Source organism: Spea bombifrons, chromosome 8 (genome assembly GCF_027358695.1).
Source record: "Spea bombifrons isolate aSpeBom1 chromosome 8, aSpeBom1.2.pri, whole genome shotgun sequence".
Lineage (NCBI taxonomy): Eukaryota > Metazoa > Chordata > Amphibia > Anura > Pelobatidae > Spea > Spea bombifrons.
Window position 1 is genome coordinate 23581827 of NC_071094.1, and position 22276 is coordinate 23604102.

General features: G+C 38.1%; 1 protein-coding gene across 3 annotated transcripts in view; it reads right to left on the minus strand.

The window, feature by feature from the left end:
• Nucleotides 1-22276, minus strand: part of STARD8 (StAR related lipid transfer domain containing 8) — a 51804-nt gene that overhangs the window by 19546 nt on the left and 9982 nt on the right. Inside the window, exon 1 of one of the 3 annotated variants that reach the window (XM_053472330.1) lies at nt 6048-6302. The exons of the other annotated variants lie outside the window; for them this stretch is intronic. Within the exon in view, the coding sequence (XP_053328305.1) occupies nt 6048-6081 (34 nt within the window). The 5' untranslated portion in view covers nt 6082-6302. Of the gene's footprint in view, nt 1-6047; nt 6303-22276 lie in introns of those variants that run through there. 3 annotated transcript variants of the gene reach the window in all.

The following is a 22276-nucleotide window of genomic DNA, read 5'->3' on the forward strand; positions in this document are numbered from 1 at the left end:
TGTTTGATGGCACTAGATTGCCTAGAAGGCTGGTGTGCCAAGGTCACAGCAAGGCTAATATTCTGAACCAAATCACTAGGGGGCGAGTGCATGAATATGCAAACCAATGTCATCTGCGATTAAAAGCAAGCGTAAGAAGACGATCCAGTACTGGTTATTTTTTCACACAAAACAACAATATCCAGGCATGATGGCCAATTTAAAGCTGACTTTTTCTACACAAGATTTTGTATCCAGAAACCTGTTTAAAGAAATAATAAAGCACAATCCAGATGTTATCACTGTAATAGTTTTGGATACAGTTGAATTAGAAGAACTGACCACCTGAGTGGCATGAGGAACCATGTGAGACTTACGTCTTGTACTCACCTCTCTTCTTCACACTACACCTGGGAGAGCTGATCAGTTGCCAGCAAAGCAGAAGAATATGCATATGGTAGCGGAGTGCATCCTTGCAAACGCATAAAGAGAGATTCATCAGAACCCCCCAACATGTCTAGCAATATTTTATAAAGGGTAGAGGGATTCACAAGTTGTCTTTTTAACAGGATTAATTCAAAGAGATTTTTTTTTAAAACATTTTTTGGAAAAGGCCTACTAAGGGATACCATCAAGCAATTGGAAGCTTTCAACTTTCTTGATATATAACAAATACATCAGAGACCACAATGGGAGGCATATGCTAAATTCAATTCAGTGCCATTTATACACCTCTTCTGTAAATGTGACTCCTCGTTTTCCCAGGACTGCTCACCACCCTGTACTCCCCCAGGAGGTACTAGCAGAATAGGAGGAAACGGAAACTAGCATTATTGTCTTTAAGCCACAGACAGCTCATTAGAGCCTGAAAATTAAAAGCGTGTTGTGCAAACTTTAACCTGCTAAACGTATATAAATAACACTTTATTCAACAATTTTAAACAAACGTGCAAATACTCCTAGAACATTTTTTTTTCATTTAGCATGGGTTATCGAATGGTTCCTATATACCCAAGGCATTGGTCCTCAAAGGAGGATGCCAGAATGCTGGCAACCATCATATGTATTGCCAGACATACCTGCAATGTTCAGAAGAATGATCTACCCTTATAGGCAACTTGAGTATTTGCAAAATACTGGCAGATTTGTGCTTACTTAGACACATAGAAGAATAAACATGGATGTCAGACATTGCAAAGCTAGCTAAGGAAAGAATTTTGTCGGTATAAACCACTGTAACAGTGCTCCCCAATATATCGGTGTAAATATATACTTTAACTTAACTTGAAGGAACAGGTGGCAGTCATAACATTCCTAGAGCCTGGACATGTTGAGAATGCCTTTACGTATACAAAGTGTTCCTGAAGAGTCCTACAGAGTTAAATTTCACTAAAAGCCTAATAGTTCACACACAAAAACTGGCTATTTAAGGTAACAAGTCAAGTGTCAGAAATCAGCTGCTATTATACAAAGTCTCTAGGGGTCAATATCAGCACAGGAAGTAAAATGAAAAATAGTTATAAGAACCAAAATGATCCTGTTATGGCTAGGATTCAACAATGCTATAGGATAAGCCTACAATTAATTTTGTCTTTTAAAACTAGTCTATATGTAGCTGAAGTCCATTTAATGTTAAAAAGGCTGCATGTGTGTTAGCTGCAGCAAGGGGCAAAACAGAGCCAGTGACTGCTTATTTTATAAACTACTTACTGAAGTAATCGGTTATTGAGATAATGTGAGTCAGTAGGCTTAGCAGTGTATTGAATAAGCAAGTAGCTGCGAGATTTAAAGATATGTACTTTTGTCTCATTTGCAATGATACTTTAACCCCTTCATGGCACAGGACATACTATTACATCCTATAAAACATGCCCTAGAAGACAGAGGACGTAATAGTACATACAGGGAGATCAGTGTGGCTTTCAACAGTCTGGGGTCATTGCGAGCTTCCTGAGGACTGATCCGCTGTAACTCGGATCTGTGAGCTTGGCACGCGTTCCAGTTACTAACGGAGAATGCCTGAAGAGAAGTCTTGACACCGCCGGAAACATAATTGCATGTAAAAAAAAAAAAAAGGTTCCTAGAGGGTCTGTACACAGCCTTCTGAAACGTCTAATGAGCCAAGTGGGTAACACTATAATGAGAGGGAGAAAGAGTTTTTCTCATTCGTGAAAAATATTTAAAAACAAAAATATTTTAAAAGTGTCACAAAGGGGTTAAACTGATACAATAATTTAAAAAAAGCAGACTGGGGTCTCACCCACACCGCAAACCTCTTTCCCCCCTTTAAAAAGAGTTGTGCAGTTGAATAGTTGAAATACATGCTTTCTTATATCACTATTACACAACTGCTGGAGTAGTAAGTAAAACAAAATAAACAAAATCCCTAACTGCCAGAATAGAATGTCTTATTTTAATCCAAATATTACATATTGCTCAATTAGAAACTCAATATAGCTCTAATCCAGAAGTATATGGAAAGACCCTGTGGTCTATAATGGCTTGGTATAATGTAGTGGGATGTTTGTGTTAGCATATGGCAAAGATGCATCATGCAGGTCATAAGTGACATACATCTTAAGCAGAGGCTTCCTTTAACTGAGACATTTGAAAAACGCAAGGTATCGATTATTTTAATGCCATTACATTTTTTAATATAAATCTCCCCAGTTAAAAGAGCCCTCACCCTCCAGTATGGTCTCACTACCGTTCAAAAGGTTACATTACAATGAAGCAGTCATTGATTTGCCAATAATCAAAGGGTTAATGCCTGGGAAGTGTTTAGTCTCAAAATGAACCCATGATGTTGGGATGCGATTTATTGCCACACAATCGCCTTGTTATTTCCACGACGCTCCCTGTTCATCCCTAGGGGCACAGACGCTGCCTGGGGTGGGATGTGATCCCACACACTGAACATATACAGGGTCCTTTCTACTCTTTCCAAATATGTGCCCGCCTCTGCTCCTGAATATGTCATCAAGAGCATGTAATTAACCCCTGCACAGATACAACCCTGTGCAGAAAAGCCCCAGGAACATTCCTTACAGAGGCGGCTCTGAAGTGGGGTCACTGAGGCCGAAGACCCCAATCTCTGATACATCATCCTGTTAACTCTTTCCCCTGAGAGTGAAATATATCTATAATATAGTTTGCAACCTAAGAAAATAACTAATAAGATAATGAGATAACTTAGAAAAGTCAAAACAATATTTCTGGAAGTCATGTATTATTCAATACTCTTAATCTATCCTCAATTATCAATCAATTATTACCTTTTTGTCGCAATTTACTTTTTATTTTATATTCATTTTACAGCAGGTCACTGTGAGGCAGCTATGATAAAATGACATGGAACGGCATTGATACCTCTAAGATCTTGTAAAATTGAAAATTGTTTCTGCTTAACATAAACTAATGACAAGCTGCTTTCGCTGTAGTATGATTTGGAAGCTAGATGGGCCATTTAATAATGCGTATGAAATTATTACAACTTTTTGGAGGAACAGACCCAGCATAATTAACCATTGATCAGTAGCTTATGTAAGACACATGGCCGGAATAATTGGAAATTTCATTATAAACTCGTGAATGCAGAGGGAGGAAGCTCTCCAAAAAATTCAACATTTTCTGAGCAGCTCCTGGCTTCCTTGTGTTCACTGCATGCTCATTACAGAATAGTCCAAAATGAGATCTTAGTTAAAGAGATCCTACAATGTACAAGGAAAATATGAGTTTAGATTAATATTAGGGGAGAGTTAAAAACAGTTATAGTCAACAGTATAGAAACACCCAAAGATGAACAAGAATGATGTCCTCAAAATATCGACACATCTTCTGATTTTCTGCCAGAAATCAGCAGAAGAAAGATACAGTCCTACTATCATAAAAATGAATAATAAATCAACATTCACCTTTTTTGTATACTAAAGTATGGTGTGATACAGGGTTAGGGTGTGATTATTATCATCTCCTGTTGCTGGTAATTAATAACCTATGGCACACCAGCTGTGGACCGCGGTTCCCATGATACTCAGCCAAGCACAAATAGCCGGGCCAATGAGCTATATGGTATTTTACACGTGTGACTACAGGATGTAGAAGTTTTATACAGAATGCATCATTAAATAGGCTGCTGAAACTTAAAATCAGAATGGTTCTTCAATATGCCAGGCCAGCTACCATACTAAAATCCACTAAAAGATCCCAAACAGCTTAATATTTATACATGTGGAACTGTAACATTGTCCTTTCCAAACATTGTTGGTTACTGTTTGTGTGCGTATGTAGCTGTATCAGGCCAAGAGAAGACAATCTACAGTTTGAGCTGACAGAGGTCCCAAAAGCTTACATAACGTTACATCGCTTTCTTTGTCGGCCCAATAAAAAGTACCGTCAACTACATATTGTATTTTTAATACAACATAAACAAGGAGGTGGATGCAGAGCTCCAGAGCTTGCTGTGTCCTTAAAGTGACAGCAGCAACATCCTGTCAGCTCCCATAATCCCAGGCGGCCCACATTTGTCCAAGACATCCCACCTTAATATCTCGAACAACCCCAGCCATTCCCAGAAACCCTTAAGTACGTAGCTTCACCAGAAACCGCTCTGACTACATACATTCAAATTCTTAAAGTATTTCCAGACTCATTGTCCTGCCTTTTCCCTGGTCTCTGGAAAATATTTCTTCTTGCTCTCCCTCCACTCCTAGCCTTTGCAGGAGAGGGGTGAGGGGTAGCTCCCTAAAGGGAAGTGTTAAATATTGGCAACGGTGCCGTTCCTACACAAGCATTTCCTGCTATAACATAACTCTGTGGAAGCTGGATTTATGGAAACCAGAAGAATTTCTTTCAAGAAATGAAATTGCCCGTTACCATGCAAATCTCTGGATTTAGCCACTCATATCTTCTGCATGACAACGTATTGGACAAGCCACCATTCCATCATGATTTTCTGGTCTAGCAAATAATGAGTTAATGCAATATAATGGTGAACCGGCATTACTACTTTTTAGGTCTTAAGTGTTATTTTTGATCTCAATGCACCTGGTTATAAGGATTTGGGGCTTTTCATGGGTTCCAAATTTTGTCTTATTCAGCGACACGTTACTCATAGCTCCTCTACACCAAAACTTTGCACAGCTAGTCTGACAGAGGCTTTCACGTTTACCTCAGACTGACAGAAACCTTTGTAAATGGGGTAAAAAGCTTCTCACTTATTCCCAATGCATCCAACTTGTGCGTAATAATGCTAAAGAATTGGAAAACTGGAATTATCCAAAACCTGAGAGGAGGGGGGAGAAAACACACATAAAAGTACTAGAAAGCATGAAGTAGATGCCACACAGTAGAAACTCAAAACAGCAACAATGTGAATGAAAATTGTTGGTTTTTAGAAACAGAATGTGATACTTTGTGTCTTTTTATAGACAATTCATGACCAGAAAGTCACATTTACTTGCTTTATTAAACAGCAAAGACTATCTATGGACCATTTGGACTATGGGCAGGGTGACATATTAACCTCAAACACCACGTGTGGAAGACTATTTATATTTTAATCAAAATACCAGATTCCCGGTCTCCTGTGGACCAGGTTAAATGTAACTTTGTTTAAACTGCTGTCCACAAGTTGTTACCACTTTACGCATTAGTTTGAACACACTGTGCAAACAAACCGGGAAAAATCCTAAAATTCCAGTAACATACATGATCCACCGAATCCAATTTATTTGAAATATTTGTCTTCAAGGATCATCGGTGAAACAGTCAAATCCACCAAGCAGATCGAGAGACATTTTTCAGAGCCAAACTGTATAGTAAGAGAGATCGCGAGCTTTTACAGCACAGAAAAGCTTGTCTCCATGACATATTCTGTAAAACTTCAGGAGAATGATCCCTTTCAAAAATCACAAGCACCCTTAACCCTTACATGGAAAAGCAGGAGAGCAATATTCTGCTATTTAAAAATCCCTCTGACTCCGCGTGTTAAACACATACATTAAATCTCCCCGGTGTTCCATTTGAGGTCCATTATAGTACGATACACACGGATCAGTGTGGCTTACCATTCTTGGTCCTCTTAGTCCTGATCCTATTCATTGAATTGCATGAATTTATCCACAGGTCTGGAGGGCAAAAATCTGGATAGGATATCCCCAGCACATAGAGGGTGAGGCTCTGACTCTCCTACACATAAGCTCTGCTAATAGCAGCATCTGGCCCAGCTGACCTCACTAAACTCCCTTCCTCCAAGAACAAATGTTCCATGCACAAACCTGGCAGCCCTGGGACAGCCCATGGGCTGGGAAAGGGAAAGGGAAAAAAGGAGTATTTCTGTAGGCTGTATTTAACTAGTTACCTGCCGGAGAACTCTACGCCACACTGCAGAACGTGGTAAACGCAATTTTGGTATTCACTTAACCAAACAGCTGGAAATTAAAAGGCAGATGTCTTCCTCCACTTGCCCGCGCTAATTAAACACTTAGGAGTTTATTACTGCTAAAACCAAAGTAATGGGGGATTCATACCAACTCCCACGGTTACGAAACAATTATTTTTACTTTCCAGAAATTCACTGCCCTTTTTCTTTATGGCTTTACCATGTTTCTGTTACCCTCCCCCCCACAAGCTGTTTCCAGTTGGAAGGGAGTATGGATGCATTTTGCAGGGCTCTGTAAATATGGTAGCCTCAAAGCCAATTCTTACAGGAAATGCTTTCTAATCATTAATCTGTGCAGCTTTTCTCATTAAGAAATGTACATTTAATGAGAGGAAATGGGTCAAAAACAGTATATAGTATACAGCAAAAACAAAATTGCATTTAATTTATATTGAAATGTGTGTTGCTGTCTCGACAACGCTTTAACCAAAAAAAAGAGTACAGTTCAATATAAACAGTTCCAAATCTAAACAGTCTAGATAAGCTACAATGGTTCAGACACATTACATATGACACACACATATATATATATATATATATATATATATATATATATATACACACACACACATGTGTATATATATACGTGTGTATATATATATATATATACACACACATACATATGCATGTACATATATATAATGTATATGTGTGTGTCATATGTAATGTGGTCTGAGCCATTGTGTGTGTGTATATATATATATATCCATCCTGGTGATTGCTACTAATACACGTCTTTTTTCCCCAAATATAAATATTTTTATAACTTGAGATGATAAAATACATCTTTTACCATAACATTTATATTTTGTTTTGCATTTACAATACAACAATCTAATTTAGCAATACAAAGTTTGGTTTATTTTGTCCAGTTTTGTACATAAAATATTGTGTAATTAAATGTTATCATTTTCTTTCCAAAAATTGGTTATACAGAATATGGCTTATAAATAGGTCCATTGCTCTAGTAAAAGGTATTACGGTACTTTTATGTGACCGAGAGGGTGGTAGAAAAATGGAACAGCCGTCCTTCAGAAATGGTAGAGGCTAATAAAGTACCAATGACCCTTTTAACGTCTTAGTAAGTCTCGGCCATTTATATATTGGTTAAAGAGGAGCTCTCACCTTCCTATCTAAATAGAATTATAAAAAGTACCTATATTTTGCAGTTATTTTTAATAAACAAGGTCGATGACATTTAGTTGAAAAGAAGACTATTCGGTGGAGTTAAGATCTATGATAAAGCTAGTAGATCATTTCCTGTCCTGAAGTTCTTTCCCATCTCCTCCCCCACCCTTATATACACACACTGCCAGAACGAATCAGCCCCCACCAGAGGAACAGCAATGCAACAAAAGGGAAAGACTAATCCAAATATATATATATATATATATATATATATATATATAAATATATATATATATATATATATTTATCACACACACACAGCCTTTTTCAGTGACATCACACAGGTTTATTTAGTGTACAGAACAATTTCGGATTTAACAAAGTGGCCGAGATCTGCTATAACTGGTAAATGTGGTACCCGGCTGGACAATGTGGCACCCGGCTACCTCCATCTAAACCAAGGCCCACTTCTGCTCTAGACAATAATGGGACATCCATTCCTATATAAATCTCCATAAATCGTCCCTGACACTGCGCTCTCTTCAGTCTCCTCCTCTCTCCAAAACACCCCTTTATTTCATCCTATTGCATTTTCTTTAAGCTTATGTGCTTCTTTTTACTTCATATTCATTCTCTATTAAAAAACGGATAACCTAATCTTTATTAAAAGTACCTTTTTTCACGCTCTTTCAATTTAAGCTAGGGACCATGTCATCAAATGCATATCTAAACTTTGTAACAAAATGTCTTTTTATTCTGTCAACCAGTAACGGTAATTCATATTAATGCACAGGATGCCACTGCGACTCTTACACCACAAATTCATGGACTGAAGCCATTGTTGAAGGTGCTGACTCTTTTATGCCTCAAAAACACACAAACTCTCTCAAAACCACCACATCACTTATCTGAAACAGAACAGACACCAGGGGTCATGCTCACCTGCCTTGATGTCTGCAGCCAACTATTAAGTGGACGGCCAATAGGTCCAGCTGTACCTGTATGCAAATTCATAGTGTTTATTAACCATTATATTAATCTCCCAAATTGTTCTTTGTACTCTGCCCATGATTTGCTTGTCTCTCATTGAACCTAACGTTTTTGATTATTCAAACTCTGCTGTTTTCATGCAAGCTGTGTTCCAACAAGTATCACCACACACGCAAGGGTGTAACTAAAAAAAACACCTTCACCAAGCAACAGGTCTCACAGTGCCACCGTTGCCCTCAAACAGCTTGTGAGAGCCATTGTTGCCCCTTGTCCCCCTCCATCATACACTATGGCACACATGAGAAAGCACACACACACAAATTTACACATGCTAACACATACACATTCTTTTCACATTACTCATGCTAACACACATCCATGCTCACACACTTACACATCCATGCTCATGTACACTTATATGTAGACAGCCATGCCCACACACTTATACATCCACATCCATGGTTACATACACTTAGACACGCATACATAGACACGCATGCTTACATACAATTATACACAGATATCCATGCTCACACCCATGCTCTACTTATACATAGATATGCATGATCACATACACTTATACACAGACATTCTCACTTTCACACACACTTTTCTATAGACATTCATAGCCATTGTCACGTAATCTTGCATATTTTGAAAATATTTAAGATGTTGGTTAGGAGGCATGCCTTCATATCTGGGGGAGATTTTTTCACATCATTGAAGTTTTAGTTTTCCAATGCTTAAATGGATTGATTAGTAATGCACCTGGTTCATCTTTTACGAGACATTGCAGCCACTTTATGCACTTAAATGCATATGATAGCTAAGAGCGCATTTTAAATGTCCATTGTGCAGATATTTTTCCGTGCAGATGTGGTACTTTTGCTGTTATGGTTGATATCCCTGCTTGAATGCAGGAGACACAACTAAGTGTATATTTAGATTAAATTATTATTATAATAATGCCAGGGCAAGGTTTCCATGAGGACCATTACATTACTAGAGTTGGGCAGGCAGCTTTGCCACTCCTGAGAGACGAACTTTAATAGAGCCCAGGTCAGACCTAAATGGAGTCACTACCTCGGCCCCCTCATGCTCTCTTCATTTGGTTTCTGTATTACCAGAACTGAGATGAAATGAGTTATGGGCAAGGTTTGTAGGAGGATGTAGCAGGGTTAAACAAACAATAATCATAAGCAAAAAAATTAAACGGAGATAGAGCTTCCCAGACAGAAGCCAAGAATTCCAGGAATGAATAGGAAACCTTACAAAACAGGATGTACAGTCCTTGCTTCCAGCAATATTGTAATATTCATACACAGATGACTGAATGCTGGTGGCTAAGTATTTGCCGCTAGACCCTCTGCCCTCCATGTCCTGGATGTTCCAGATATTTTACCGCAACATCCAAAAACACTGGCTGCATCTATCAGTGCCTTGGGTTATATTTAGCTATCTCAGACCTACAGCTGTCCCACCTGCTCTCTGTTAGAGTGTTTTAGATTTATTTTTGAATGTGTCTTGCTGGGCTTTTTAGTTACCTACGGTTGCTTTAGACTAGAGAATGAGGGCAGTTCCAAGTAACCCAAAAGATACAGGATAGCTTTGCTCAGGAGCAGTAGGTAACATATTGCTTAACATCAAGGAACCCTCAGGACCAACAATTAGCTTTAAGGGTTGACTACAGCCACTGGGAGACTTACTTGCTGCAAAATAATAAAACTATGTAGGTTGACCACATACCATCCATGCGGGTCATATATTGTAATTCTGCACTTCTCCAACCTGGTCAAATGATTTAAAAAAAACCATGCAGAACAGATTGTACGTCTTCTATTACTATATTAGAAATTGGCAATTATGCTTACTTCAATGACAAGCCACTTGAAAGATCACTCAATATAGACCTGTCATTCCAGTCCTTTCTAAACCAGATTTCTACTTTCTAAGTACCATTATATCTCTGATGTGTACAAGTTCTGATTCCTATTAAAGGAAGAGAGGATGGATCCTCCCTAACACTTGGAACTCCTAGTGCATTCCCTGTGGGGGCTCGACTTGGCACTGAACACAGAATCCCCTCTATGCAAAGTATGAATTACTAACAAAGTACTTTAACATGCATTATTTGTTGGCAAGGCTGCATGGGACATTGAACTGGCCCTATAAGTTAGACTGTGTACTTCTCAACAAACACGGCAGCTCTAGGTTTTTAAGGATCCTAAATGAAAACATTTAGGGAGCTCATCTGTAATCCAAAAAGATAAAACTGTCAAATTCAATAATTATGATATTGTAATCAAGTTGCATTAACATTAGGATCTCTCTACAACTCTATCCCTGCTAGTTGAATTATAGCGTCTCTGAGCTGTAAACCTGTAATGCTTCAATTATATTAATAATTCAAACATAGAACTTGACAGCTCATCTAGCCCGAACTCTTCCGATTTGTAAAAACCTCAAATCTTATTTGCTCTTTTGTATGGTCTTCATGACAATGATATTCTTACTCGAAAAACACTGAGGATTCCTTTTTATTGACTGCATCAATCCCAACAACTGTCTGACTGCTAAGAACTGTTAGGAGTATTTTAGGTCAGGGCTAATCAGATTAGTCTATGAATCATCTGTAATTAAAACTTCATTTACAAATCATGTTTCTGTATTTATGGCAAGAGTGCCTGCTTGATGCTGGTCATTGAACTTGGAACTAAACCTTTAGACTGTTTTAAAAATGTTTCATTCTCCCTTGCCAGTAATAAATGAGCAGGCAACCTCTACCTGTCACCGCAGATGACGTGTCCAAAGAAAATTACATCTACTTCTATGTTACGCTGAGTGGATTAGTCAGAGGCCGCAGGGGAAAGTCCATTGGAAACAGTTTAATATCTGGCCTTAATTAGTTTGAACAGATTAACTGTATTGTTGAAAATTAAATTATATATATATATATATATATATATATATATATATATATATATATATATATATATAGATCCATAAATATCATAATACAGCGCTACAACGGCCTATTGCCATTAAGTAGAAAAAGCAGCCATCTGCGATGTAAAGATGTGGCAAGATAAGAAGACACATCAAGTTAAATAGGTTCTAGCTTTCTACACATATTTTTTGGTGCCTATAATTATCACAAAATGTATATATAAACTCATTGGTTCTACAGCTTTTGCCGCATCTGATGGTAAACAGTGTCTATCCAGCCTAGACTGGCCATTGGGCCGACTAGGGAAATGCCCTGTTTGCACGCAGATTGTGTTCATTACAGTACAGCCAAAAACTGGATTGTCAAATACGTAAGAAATAATGTTGTCATCTTCTAAGTTTGTATACAAAACAAAGCAAGAATTTAAGGCATACGCAGCAAATACTATTAAAACCCCCCCACATATCTACGGCATAATATTGAGGATTCCGTTACTCTGTATGGCCATATATTGCTTAGTCCGCCTAGGTTGTGCGCTCCCTTTTCCGTATATTATTTTGTAATTGTGTATGCCGACTCATGTAAAGTGTAATACATTTTTCCCATGGCTGATCAGATAAGAAAAATAGTTTTAGCCAACATTATTCCAGTACCTGCTACACGACTGTAGTCTACCAGTAGACTGCTCCAATTAGCAGGAATCTTTCCACCGGTTGCTTTAGGGATAAGACCACTTTTCAAACTTTGCTCCAGAATCACTTTTATACATAACCTCCATTATGAATGAAGACTTGTTGGAGGCGGCAGCTGTATTGCCCACCCCTGGGAAAATCGAACAGCTGCCATTACAATCAGCCTATGTATACATTGCATTCCACGAATAAAGTGTTTATTTATGCATAATGGCTGCACACTGGGGTAAGATTTATTCAGTGTCAATATGGTATCCCTTTTGGCGGGCTTCCATATGTCCCCTTCCAATGATTTACTGTCAATTTTTCCAACACCCTTTCATTTTATATGTTGCTGACAACCTGATTTAAGTGATGCTCTGCAGTAGGTTGGACGTAAATCTACACAAAGGGAATCAGTTACACATGCGAATAGTGAAGAGAGAAAATAAATGGCCAATATGGTCAGCCTACTAATCCTATTTGGCTATTGCCATTCTTGGTCTGGTGAGCATATGTTGACTACTGGAATGAGCTGGTAAAAGCATACTGATCACCTCCGTTAAGATATGTATCATAAGCCTTGAACGTCTACTTCCCAGCCAACTTGGAGCGAACCATAATATGAATGGCTGATAATTACCAGAGTGGTCACACCTGGCTTCAAAAATACACTTATGATACACTTAGAGCTAATACACCCAAGATTGTGAATGAATGTATAGCAAGAAGTATTTGCGCTCTAACATTCTGAGTTGGAGAAAACTGATTTAGGATCTAATATCGTGCTTTCCATATTAACATATGATGAAGCCGAGAGCCAAACAATAAACTAGCATGACCGCAAATCAGAACTGAATTACGTATAAACACAACAAAGGGGATTTTCAATATCAAAGGGATTTAACATTTTTATTAGGCATTAAAAATGACAAAGGCAGCATTGTCAGCCAGGTAAAACATACCTTAGTAAAACAACACATCTTCACGATGAGTTGTAACTTAATCTGAATCACAATTCCCCCATACAGATAATTCCCGTGGTTGTGTGTATATCCGCCTTGTCTGCAGTTAGAAAATAACCAAAAGGAACTTAACAGGTCCCACCTTGTGATTCTGTAATCAGCTGAGCCAAATGTGTGTGGGATTCATTTATTTTAGAATAACTATTCTGGCACAAATTAACGAACCAGTACAGAACATGCAGCTACACCTTAATCCCAAACACATACCTTCAAAAAATAGGGTTCTGCAAATAATTAGAAACAATAGGAAAGTGACCCCAAGTTCAGGATGACCCTGTCAAGACCTGTGTATGCTATAAAAAAAAAATTCTACTCCACTATAATGCAGAATATTATTTGCCTTGTACAAGCCAAGCACACCATGCTTTACAAGGTTAAAACAAAGAGGATTTAGTATTCACTTGCCAAATTCTGGATGTACTATTTGCATAGTAAACAAAGAGGAAAAAAAACTGTGCCTGTATTTTAGTGCTCTGAATCCATGCGGATCCTGGTAACTGCTTGACCTGGTTGGGTACAGTCCAATCACACGTGTGCCTCAGACTGGCGAGGGGGCAGCTACTATATTAATTATACAGTGTTCTGATCCAACATCTATTTTAATCTGATTTAATAAAATTGCAGAATGTAAATTAATTTAAACCAAAGCCTTTGAATCTGCAATATATATATATTGTACCATACTGCCCTTCTGTACACAGTATTTACATACACAACTTTTTATTTCTTACATCCCCTTGATAAACACTCTCAATTATGTAAATTTGGGATCAGTTCCCTTGGAAGGTGCTGCCCCATCGCATCACTAAATGCTATGTTACAAACATTACTACTACTTACCGTATTGGCTTGGATATAGGCCGCCCTCGTATATAGGCCGCACCCTAAAAGTTTGGTGCTTTTTTAAAGAAAAAGTTTTTTTCTTTAAAAAAGCACCACAGTTAAGTAGATCGAGAGAACGTAAATGTAAAAGGCTATACCGCTGGTGAATTAGGTGTGTTAGCATCCAGTTTGAGTTCTCACTAACTGAACTGTATACTCGTGTACAGTGTTATATGCTGGTTTAGGCCCCTAGTACAAATCTGGGGGGCAGATCAATCCTGCTGCACCAATGGGTTGTGCACAAAGGAGATCTTTGATCTACCCAATGATCCTATTTACGTTATGGAGTCTGTGCCAGCTCAGCTCAGCCTCCATAGACTAGGCACTAAACTCCTTTAAGACACACCATGCTGGGATGTGACATCATATATTGGCACTCCATTCCTTAAAGCCACACACCGCCTTCTTGGGACACGGACTGTAGATGGTGGTGGCTGAGGGCGATGTCCTAGGTTGGGCCTAGGGTTACCACAAAAGTAAATACATGACTGCACATGTATGCAAAAAACTTTAGTTTATTATTATATTGACAGGATGTCTAACCCTTCACTGTAACCATGTAAAAGATAAGAATATAGTTTGATCTTTGTATTTGGTAGCAAACTGCGTGGCAGAAAGCATAGATAAAGAGGTATTCTATGTGAAAGAAAACAATCTGCGGCTAACAAGCCAACTTTGCCAACCTACGTCAATAACAACATTTCCACTTTTCAATCCAGATCCACTCCTCTTAGTGTTTTAACAGGGACAGCTACAAATGCAAAAATAGACCAAATTGAATTATTTCCTCTAAAATGTTTTTGTGACATTCTTCAGTAGGGACTGAATTTACCCAGCAGGCAATTCCAGCTGCATTACTGTCCCAATACATGATATCACGTGAACTTGGGATGTACATAGTGCCTTAAATGTGTACTGGTTTACCATGTATTGCACTAGATAAGTTATTTGTCAAGTTTAAACTAGAAGTAATTCAACTTTGTGATGGAACAAATGTTCAGTTAACAATCACATCTATGAAAAGATGGCTTGCTTCAGAGGGGGCTTGCCTCATCACACAATGGGGGATAGTGTCTCATAACACAATATGCGTCATTGTGTAGGAGGCTTGGATTCCAAATCCAAGAAGCACAAATGGAAGTAATGTTCATAGCAATTTTACCATGTTTACTGGAAGAGAGGCTTAACTACAATTCAAAATGTACTAAAACAACTTTTTTATATATAAGTAATTTTATATCCTGTTGCTCTGCATAATCTGATGATGTGGCCCCTAGGAAGGGAACATTTGTACAGCACTTCCACAGACTCCCAGGCTATAGTGGCTTTGAAGAGGCCAATGGAAAAGCTGCCACGGGCCCCTTAGGTAGGCTTCAACCTAGGGCAGTTGCCCCGTTGGCTGTACATTCAAGATGGCCCTAGTTATTACTAGGCCAATAATTGTTTTATTGAACATGCTTTGTGAGAACCAGAGTACATTTTTTATCGAAAACCTGTAATCAGGGCATAAATATACGGCATATACTCTGCAGCCTTCATTACTAAGTGAAAAGTGCCATAGCTTTTCCCCTCTTTTGTAGCTACAAAAGCTCTCAAAAGCCCACCATTCCTGCCTGGAATTTTGTATAAAAGTAACATAAGGCTAGATGGCAAGCTTACGGCAGGGTTCTCATCTCCTAATGTGTCCATATGCATTAATATATATATATATATATATATATATATATATATATATATATATATATATATATCTGTTACATATGTGATCCATTTAAATTCTACAGTGCTGCATTTAATAAATAAAAGGTAATAACAATAATAGAGCTAAAGTCGGACAAAGCCAGCAGGCCAGGTAGCCAAGGCTCATCATATTTTACTCCTGACACTTAACGTTTTGGGTTTTTCTTTTATCATTTCAACAGATGTATCCCACTATGGTTCTTAAAGAAATCCAGATGGATCCTTCAACTATCAGCCACCTTAATTTCAAAGAAGTATCTCCAGTTCACAACAAAGCTTGTCTTGTCTCCTAATTCCTTGTTTATCTCATATTCAGCACAAAGCATGTGTGGTTCAAGTCTCCGTTCTCCCAGTGGCATGTCTCTGCATTCTCGGGCTGTGGAAACGGTTTCCTTATCGCCATGAAGTGTGAAGTGGCTTCTTTAGTTCTGCACAGATCAGAGGGAGATGTGGTGCCAAGAAACAGACATAACCTCTTCTGAAGGAGAGATGTGTTTAACACGACAGTGACAAAACCACCAGGCTTCTTTCTTCACAGTAATGAGGAACACGATTCTCATTTCACAACCCCGTGTCCTGACCAAGTGCACCGTAAATAAAAGTAACTACTTATACCCCCAAGTATCCATGCTTAGGAGGAGCAGTGACTCCTATCTTAAAATTCACAATGTGTATATAAACAGAAAACATGTTTATATATTAGCGCAATATACATTACTATTCTTAGAAACACCTTTTGAAAAGACATCAATTAGTCACGCATGTATGGGGTCTTAGTAAAGCCTTGCCTCCTAGCTGCTACTCAAACTACACCCCTTAAAGCAAGAGAGTCCCTCTTTGACCTTGTGAAATGTCTGCCTGGTGAGGAGTCCGGGGCTCCGGGCCTCCTATGTAAGTTTTTTGTTTTTTTTTTAATCAATTTTACTGGTGTTCTTATTTATACCATGTGAGACTTTTTCTTGATCTAGCACAAAAGAAGCCATGACAAGTGCTTGCAACAAAAAATATGAATGAAACTTAAAGTTTTTTAAAAATATTTAAAATTTTAGTGCGCCATTTAATTACAGAAGAGTTAAATTCAGCACCTTTCTTCCAGCATGCATTTCACAGTACATTCTCTAACCATTAGAACCTCTACTGGAGGACCAGCACTACTTTTATTCATACCTTATCTACTTTTTATGTAAATTTTGTGGTACAGTAAGAAAGTCTTCCTATGGCTAGTATATAATTTACATACAGTGTACAATGCCGCCGGGTGTGCAGTTAATAATTATTGAAATTTCATTTCTCAGAAGAATTTTGTGGATTTCCCTGTCTGATTTAAAGTGAAACCAAACAAACTTATTAGTTTTAGGAAATGGCTCCCACTATAAAACCACTTTTATAACCCTGGTGGTGCAGTAGCCCGGATGACACCTGTCAGGTTAGATAAGAGAATTGAGTAATATCCCTTTAAGAGGTATGGTTATTACAGCTTTCCAGCACACATAACCTCTATTAATATATCACTCATTAATTTGGCCTTGGAACCTTTATCCTCCCAGGCGTTAATTCGTCATACCGCATTTTTCTGCACATTCTTTAGAATTATACTTAAGGGACAACAACTGATCAAATATGGCCCCTGATAAGGGGTTAGATTATGTGACAAAATAATACAATGCAGCAAACCATACTATAACAATAACTGCGATGAGAATTCTCAAGAGCATTAGTAAAATGAGAGTAGCAGAAGAGTACAGTAGTTGGGAGAGTAGCTACTACTACTAAACAACTGGTCTGCAATACAAACCATGGGATACAGGTCTTTATATAACCTGCACAACTCAGTTCTCCAATATCTGCCCTATTCACCCAAGGGTGTTTTAACACCCTGACTTTACTAATTATGAAGGGCCAACACTGGCAAGTCTCTCCAGCAAGAAGGTCTGAGCTGGCCAAGTATAATTCAGAATTGAATGGGTTATGAAACTAAAAAGACATTTCAGGGATTTAACTGCAGCAGAAGCTCACTGGACCTTTCTACTATAAAGCGACGTTCCTGTTAACTCTCCCTTTACTTGTGATCGCATGTAGCCTGAGATCCCTCCTGTGTTCCCATGCTCTGTCTCCAACGCCCATCAATCTCTTTCTCTCTAACATCAACTTATCCTTTCTTTCATCCTCTACTCCCACTGTCCATTTGTCAGATTCATGCAAATACCAAATGCTCTCTATTCATTAAACAAGCAAAAAAGGGAAAAGGAGAAACCCTTAGACTACTAGTAGTCTCTACAGTTATCATCATACAGGAAAAGTTGAAAAAGAATACTGTACCATATAGTTTAAAAAGAGTAAAATAATGCTGTCTCAGAGATTTGCTGAGAGACTAGCCTATGAGGAGACCTCATGATGAAATGCTAAGTAAAGAAAACAGAGAACAAAATAACAGACACAGATAAAAATGTACTAAAACATTTACATAAAATTACATAAAGAGTTCCCACAGGATCTGTTTTATAGATAACAGATGATGTAATGTGTCAACATGTTCCATCATTTCATCTTCCACACCTACATCTCCTGATTCTTTCATCTCTCTCAGTCTAGTTCTTATTTGAGCTCCACCTCCTAACCTCACACCCTCATCCTTCAAATATTGAAATTTAAATCCCAGTTTCACTCTTTACTAAATTATTTCAATGTCTCTTCCTCTCACAATATTGTACTTGGTTGCTTTTGTTCTCCCGTTTGCAATTTATGGTTCTCTGATAACCTACTTTCTTCTTTGCTACATATTTATAATCCAGTTAATGCAGTCACTTTCCAACGCCTTCTGACCTCACAAGTTCAAAAAATGAACATTCAAATGAGGAAAAACAAGGGCTCATTTCAAATCCCCCTGTGTTTTCCACCTGTGTTTATCGCAGTCTGCTTCCCCTGAATATCACAGATTTCTCTCATCATCTCCCACTTTTATTCACGTATTTTTCTGTCTCCCATGACTATCGATGGTCCCTCTTCGCCCCTATATTTCTGATTACTAATCCACATGCCCCAAATCCTATTTTTTCCCAACATGCTCTTTGTGTTTGTTTTTCTATTTTTAAATTCTCCATCTTTCTCTTGACTTCTCCCTCTCTCGTTTTCTCACTCCCCTTTTCCACTCTATTAAAATTAACCTTCACTTAAAGGTTAACGTAGGGGCAGCAGAGAAAACAAAAGTTCCAGGTCTGCACAGCCAGCTGAATCCAGACAACATCTTTTTTTTTGCATACCACAAATTCCCTGAGACTTGATAATTCCCAAAGGGAGTCTGGGAAAAGTAAGCCAGGCACAAGGAGGCATCTTTATAGGATTGCTTCATGGAGTTTTATAGGATTCCTGATTATCAGTAGATATTGGAATCTAGAAGACACATTCATGAGACTCAGGAGACACAGAGGAAACAGTCTAAACAATTACATTTTGTGATATTCTTGATTTCCCAGCGATAGCATGATTATTTCATATGTGTGTAAATGTCAATAACAAAAATTTTTTGTACAACAATGAAGAATGTTGTGTATGTTTATAAATGCCAAATTTGCCCCGAGAAAACTGCTAGATTTGTTAACCATTTTATCTGCTCCCACATTCAATAAGTATTAATACAAAAATGGAATACAATAAAAAGCTCTATTACCAATTAAACACTGGTTTAACATAAAAATGGCCCAAATCAAAGATTTAATAGAATATTAACTTGCTTCCTGCAAGCCCAGTAATAAATAGTTAAATTGGTAAGGTGACATTCAAGAAATCTCCCCAATGGAAAAGCTCACCCTTCACAAAGAACAGTGAGGTCTCCTGTAAATTTGGTACGACGGAAATTATTTTTTATTCAAGAATTTTATGCGTTATGTTTATTTTTTCTTCTTGTAGTACATCCCAGTAGAAGGAACATAATTCTATATGTGTGAGCAACAGTCACCAGATCTGGTCTGTTTCTCCCATCAGAGCTGCAAAATGTTTGCTCCCACTCACACATCTCACTAGGGTAGCACTAACAAAAACCCATCTGTTGCATTCTCCAAGTTCCATGAGCTTCTGTGAGTTGCTCTGTTCAGGGAACCTCTAGGAGATCACAAATGTATCATGTACTGAGCTTGCTGAAGCTTTCTGCTGAGCTTTAGTTGGGCACTTCAGAGTCTGCAATAAAAGAGACCCTCCAAGTGGTTCCTACTATGAGAAGAACAAACTTCATAACGCATACTATGAATCTTCTTATTGCATCATAACCTGCTAGTTCGTAAATTAATCATAACTTATTTCAGTAGCGGGAAAACTACCTTCATAGCTACTATCCCAAGAGGCAAATTATTTTTCTAGATAATTGACAAAGAAACCCTAAGACACTCCACAAGGACCTGGAGATGAGAGATACCAAACAATGGCATAAACCGATCACATTTATCAATAAATAACACTATACTTTACTACACTGTCACAATAAAAACTGATCAAATAAACTACAGTTTCTTTCCCTACACCTTACTTTTCAAAAGCCTATTTCCCGCATTTATCTAAATCCTGATCTATTTACTTCCAGCCTGGCTCTTTTTTTTCCTCCCTAAAACCCTTCTTCCAATGACATACAACTCTAACCTGCTCTCATGCTTTTACGAGTGGCCTCACTGAATGTGCTTGGAAAAGTTATACCTCAGTGCTCCACACCATCCAAGCACAAACATGTGAGCACTGTCACATATATGTTTGTGCGCCCATGGATGTCCATTGCATGGAACCTCTGATCTACCAAACACGTGTATAGCTGTTCCCTGAAAGTCGTCTACAGTGTCTCATTTGCAATCTACATCTGAATATTAGCTTTTGCTTCAACATATCTTTATACAGACATTAATTATCTTAATTTTGAATTAATTTTAATTATATTTTAGAGAGAGTAAACTATTGCTTGTTTTGTACATGAGTCTCTATTGAGAAATCACTGGGTTAATCCAAGTTCTCTTATTTTAGTCATTCATGGATTTTTAATGCCATTGTTAATTAAAGTAAAAAGAAAATAAGCACAAGATCTTAACTTTTTTTCCCCCCTTCTCTGGGGAATAGTGCAAAGGTGTAAATGTCAGTGACATTTCAAAATATGTGGTCTATGGAGAAAGGAGAGGCTTGATGACCCTGTCAACACATTGACCCCTTTTATTCATCGCTTGATGCACATCTCTGCTGTTACAGACTGATACAATGAGGCATGATACTTTCCCACTTGTTAAACTGCCTGCTTTTTGTCTCCCTGTAGACAAAATAAACAGCCCAAAGATCTTGATTCTGCAAGCAGCTTGATTTATTCTTCTTTTGTTTGGATGAGGTTTTGATTTTTTTTAATTTCAATGCTTCTTTTAATTAGCTCTTTAAGTACAGAGGGATGTGCAAAGTGTTAAAAATACACTTTATGTTGTATTATATTCAAGAATTTAAGGGTGACATTCTCACAAAGCATCCATAATAAATAAAGATGCGCTTATTGAAAAGAAATGCCCTACCTAACAATAGGTGTGAGTAATTATTTCCATAATGTTAATTATACAAGGTTTAAACATCTTAGATGCACAGAATTTCAGGGCTCGTAAGAAGTAACTGGATAGTCAATGTATTCTCCCATTACCTCTGGTAATTTCCGGACATGGCTGGTCCAAATTGGGAGGCCAGAGAGCAGTGGGTCATGTAATGTGGTTATGTGACCCAGTAGCAGTAGCTTGTACATTACGCGAGCAGGGCATGCGACCGGATACAGGTAAGAATGCGTGTGTGTGCGTGTGTATATATGGGGGGGCATGGCTTTACTTGCCTCCCCTCTGCTGTTTCTATATGTGAAAAAATTACTTAAATTTCTATTTCATCACTTATTTTTTCAGAAAATATACAACATTGCCTGTTTCTATATTTTCTGTTGCAGTATTGTGATGAATAAAATGAAAGGTACATTCTTGCATTAAAGTGAAGCGAGTGTTACCTATACATCTTTTTTTCACTAATGATGAATGCATAATGAAGTACTTATATATACTTTAATATGCGTTCCTAACCTGAAACTCCAAAGACATACTTAGCTGTTCAGGACTCTGCAGCTTCAGAGCTGCAGCATACATCCCCCTTGACTGTAGAACCAGCCAATCAATGGGAGCGCTGTCTGTGCAAGAACAGAGGGGAAATCTGCAAGCTGAGGAGGTGAAGGGCAGGGACCCCCCCCTCCCGCAAATTTCTGATGAAACCATCTATGAATTCCCCATTGGTGAGGCTGTTTGGGACAGTGGACCGTCTCTTTAATGTCATCATGTCATCAACATGTACAGTTGATGTGGCCATAGTGTTGATATCTCAGAAATGAGCTTAACTCTTTCCTGATAACACTGCTAGCAAAATTCAGTATAAACATTAGCCTTATATATTTCCAAAGTTTTCTACAATTCATGAAACTTAGAAAGGA